The sequence below is a fragment of the Raphanus sativus genome, unplaced genomic scaffold, assembly GCF_000801105.2.
Source record: "Raphanus sativus cultivar WK10039 unplaced genomic scaffold, ASM80110v3 Scaffold1478, whole genome shotgun sequence".
In the NCBI taxonomy this organism is placed as follows: Eukaryota; Viridiplantae; Streptophyta; class Magnoliopsida; order Brassicales; family Brassicaceae; genus Raphanus; species Raphanus sativus.
This window is the reverse complement of record NW_026616789.1, coordinates 18,214-21,823: the sequence shown is the minus strand read 5'-3', so window position 1 is coordinate 21,823 and position 3,610 is coordinate 18,214. Positions and strand designations below refer to the sequence as shown.

General features: G+C 35.3%; 2 protein-coding genes across 3 annotated transcripts; one reads left to right on the top strand and one right to left on the bottom strand.

Annotated features, from left to right (window-relative positions):
* The first annotated feature begins 79 nt into the window (after positions 1-79).
* On the top strand, positions 80-1,074 carry LOC130504286 (CRM-domain containing factor CFM3, chloroplastic/mitochondrial-like). Its single transcript, XM_056998897.1, has 3 exons — positions 80-389; positions 474-533; positions 630-1,074. Exons 1-3 carry the CDS (start codon positions 132-134, stop codon positions 804-806), a joined length of 495 nt encoding a protein of 164 aa, XP_056854877.1. The 5' UTR covers positions 80-131; the 3' UTR covers positions 807-1,074.
* A 93-nt stretch (positions 1,075-1,167) lies between these two features.
* LOC130504285 (NAC domain-containing protein 100-like) lies at positions 1,168-3,176 on the bottom strand. Of its 2 annotated transcripts, none has more exons than XM_056998895.1 (4): positions 3,052-3,176; positions 2,752-2,946; positions 1,879-2,144; positions 1,168-1,786 (listed from the first exon to the last, which is right to left on the bottom strand). In XM_056998895.1, the coding sequence occupies exons 2-4, from the start codon at positions 2,903-2,905 to the stop codon at positions 1,304-1,306; spliced, it is 903 nt and encodes a 300-aa protein (XP_056854875.1). In that variant the 5' UTR covers positions 2,906-2,946; positions 3,052-3,176; the 3' UTR covers positions 1,168-1,303. The 2 variants fall into 2 exon arrangements, with proteins under 2 accessions (XP_056854875.1, XP_056854876.1); XM_056998896.1 differs by having other exon boundaries at positions 3,059-3,129.
* Between the last annotated feature and the right edge of the window lie 434 nt (positions 3,177-3,610).

Genomic DNA, 3,610 nt, shown 5'->3' with positions numbered 1-3,610 from the left:
GAGAGTCCTTTTAGACTAATCACTTCCTCTCCTCAATTTGTGCAGTGTTAATATAATGGAACAAATTTATATGAATTTAAACCGTTTCTTTAACAGGTATCCGTGGTGTATTCGATGGAGTCATCGAGAATATGCATCTACATTGGAAGCACAGAGAACTGGTGAAGCTTATATCGAAACAGAAGAGTCTTGCGTTTGTTGAAGACACGGCTCGGTTACTAGAATACGAGAGCGGTGGGGTTCTTGTGGCAATAGAGAAGGTTCCTAAAGGATTTGCTCTTATTTATTACCGTGGAAAGAATTATCAGAGACCCATTAGCTTGAGACCAAGAAACCTTCTCACGAAAGCAAAAGCATTGAAACGTTCCATCGCAATGCAACGCCATGAGGTTCGTAATACCAAGCTGAATTCTATAATTCTGAAAAAAAATGATCGCAGCTTAACATTTCTCTGTGATGACACACTATTGCAGGCACTTAGTCAGCATATCTCTGAACTGGAGAAAACAATAGAGCAAATGCAAAATGAACTTGTAAGTGGTCTCACCTCCTAATATCTCGTTACTTTCACTTAGCACGCATGTTCTCTGCTCTGTATCACTTCATTCACTACCTACTGGTTCTTGCAGACTGCAAAAAAACCGTCGTACAATGAATCAGAATGGGAGAATGATGATGATGACGACGACGAAGATGGCGAGGAGGAGAAAGATGATGCAGAGGATGATGAGAGTGACTGGGACGAAGAAGCTGATAGTGAATCTACAATATCTAGTTTAGAAGAAGCTGATTATCCATTACGCTAAAGGATGAGGCATGCATCGTTTTGTTTAATCTCAGGAGGAGAATGATCTCGGAGGTCTGTCCGAGTTTTGAAACAGAAATGGTTATATGTGCGTTCATTGCTGGTAAAAGAAGAGAAAGTAGAGATTCATCATCATCATCAACTTGTGTTAAGTAACAAAGAGCAATTTATTTGTTTTTCTTTTTTTTACGAAAAAAAATTGTATGTTTATTTGTCAATGTATTATCGTACACTACTTAAAAAGTATTTAACAAATGTTTAGTGATGTATATGTTTGGGCAACAAGTTTCTGGGAATAGTCTTTCCTCTGATTGTTAGCTATATAAGTTCTAAGTTCTAACATATAAGGATGTGGACATGAATATTGGAAGCTTAATTTACTTGACCTTATAGATGATCAGCGTGTACATGTAATGATACAATTGAGTTTAATGGAGAATGCATAAATATAATAAGAAGTTAGAGATTTCAAATTTACTAGTGGTTTAAATCCCTTCATCACCAAATGGAGTCCATATTAAAAGCTTCCTCTTGCGGTTGGGGTTGAGAGGAACTTGAACCTTTTGGCATAATATTGGAGACTCCTTGTTGATGAGTAGAAGGATTGATATTGGTGAAACTATAAGAGTTCCTAATTTGGAAAGCCTTGAGCAACAAAGAGTTGATTGGAGATAAAGGCTGACCAAGTAGGCTTGTTGTTGACCAAGACGGGATATCAGTAGCCATGTTCATGTTGAGACCAGCCTTACTTATAGTATTGTCTTCTGAATAATAAGTACCGTTTTGTGAATATTGATGAATATGGTTGTAATCGATGGTTGATGAGTTTGTATTCATATTTTGAATCTCTATATCTTCAAACTCATTTGCCATTGATGAGTTTGCATCACATGGAGATCCAAAAGATGATTGAGGTTGTTGTTCTTGTGGTTTCTTTGCCGCTGTACTCTTCTCGAAAACCCTACACACTACCCATTCCTCCTGGAAATTAAGATGATATTCGAGATCATGTATTGGATTATCATTATGTTCTGTACTTTTGTTTCATACAGTTTTATGTTAACATCTCTAACCTTGGCGGGTTTGAAGGGTTGTTTGTTCTCAAGCCTATACTCATGCATAACCCAATTGCTTTTCTCACCCTTTGGAGCTCTTCCTTTGTAGAAAACAAGGGTTTTCTTCATCCCAACCAGCACTCCACTTAGGTATATCTCTTTATCTTTACCTGTGGTTTTCCAATAACCGGCTTCAGTTGCTCGGTTTGTTCTTAAACCGGTTGGATATTTCCGGTCTCTTAAGCAGAAGAAATACCACTCTTTCTCTCCCATTGAAGCCTTGGCTACAAATATGCAAAAGTATTCGCACATAATTTTAGTTACATACATTTTGTGGTTAAGTGCAACATAATAGTCCAGTTTAATATTGAGTTATCAACGAACTGTATGCCATCTAGCTAGAGAATTTTTATACATACATATACATGTAGTCTCCACATGTTTGGTAGGCTAGATACACCTACATATATAACCTAGTTAGTCTACCTAAGAAAACTGAAGAATTCATATGATTAGTAAAACAACTTTAACAACTCATGGTTTTACATCAAGTGGTACATCTTGTCATCTATCAATATTAAATATGGTGTGAGCAATCCATTATATCAAATTTGCAGAAGACATAATTGATATTATTACATTTTCCCTAAAATTATTAAAAAATCATGTAGACAACAACAGTATGACAAAAGGAAGCAAAGTGCATATTTTATTATTAATATATACACAATTGAACATAAGCTATTATCTGTGGGGTGTATCTACCCTTATATATGTTTAAAATGATTCGAGGTTAATCAAAAGAAAGAAAAAAAAGTTAATTGAAGATTACATAGGAGAACATATACACAAGCATATGATAGAGTACATAGATGATTCAAGTATAATTACCTGGCAAATCCCAAGGTTCACACTTGTTGAGATCAACGTCAACAACAGCTTTACCTGTGAACCCAGTATCGGAGACTTTCCGACAAAGATACTGTGTTATCAGCTCCTCGTCTGTAGGATGAAATCTAAACCCTGGGGGAAGTTTTTCTTCCATATTTTTGCCCTCTTTTAAAGAATGGTTTTCTCTCTAGCTCCCTTGAATAGAACAAAGGAGATCGACAGCAAAAAGCTTTTCAATATATATTGTGACATAGATGGGGTTTATATATATTCACATATATAACTAAAAACTATATGTACCAAATACCGATCTTGAGGGAGAAGCATCCGCGAGTAGTCTTTTTCGACTGTTGATTATCACAGCTAACATTTTGACAATTCAATGTATTTCATCCACGTATACGTACCGATTTTTTTATGATACTATAAAACATTGGGATAACTGTAATATTTAATAAAATATTTGTCGGCGTATATATTAAGGTTCCTTTTAGATTACATTACTATGTTTACAAAATAACATCCGTCTTAATATCTGCATAAATATAATTATTATAGGAACATATAATGGATTTTTGTGAGATTTGTCCAACCAACTTCACCCAATGCTACCCACTATGAAAGAAATCGTAATGTCCAACGTAATGTGAACATGCGTGCATGGCTTCTCCTTCTTTGGTCATATCATTGCATCCATCTTACACTATTGACACTTGTCTTTTCGCTTATCTCACGGCCATATTTATACAAATAAACAACTAAATGTTCCTTAAGAAAACATGCTTTCAAAATATACGCTCCAATCGATTTTAAGAGATCAGATTGCGTTGATATTCCCTTATATAATATAACTCGCGTT

Bases quoted from the DNA above. Each gene is read 5' to 3' on its own strand.
- LOC130504286 (XM_056998897.1), top strand. From the start codon at position 132: ATGCATCTACATTGGAAGCACAGAGAACTGGTGAAGCTTATATCGAAA. The intron at 390-473 runs GTTCGTAATACC...ACACTATTGCAG, and splicing joins TCGCAATGCAACGCCATGAG to GCACTTAGTCAGCATATCTC. The intron at 534-629 runs GTAAGTGGTCTC...TGGTTCTTGCAG, and splicing joins AGCAAATGCAAAATGAACTT to ACTGCAAAAAAACCGTCGTA.
- LOC130504285 (XM_056998895.1), bottom strand. From the start codon at position 2,905: ATGGAAGAAAAACTTCCCCCAGGGTTTAGATTTCATCCTACAGACGAG. The intron at 2,145-2,751 runs GTAATTATACTT...GCATATTTGTAG, and splicing joins TGAACCTTGGGATTTGCCAG to CCAAGGCTTCAATGGGAGAG. The intron at 1,787-1,878 runs GTTAGAGATGTT...CTTAATTTCCAG, and splicing joins AACCCTTCAAACCCGCCAAG to GAGGAATGGGTAGTGTGTAG.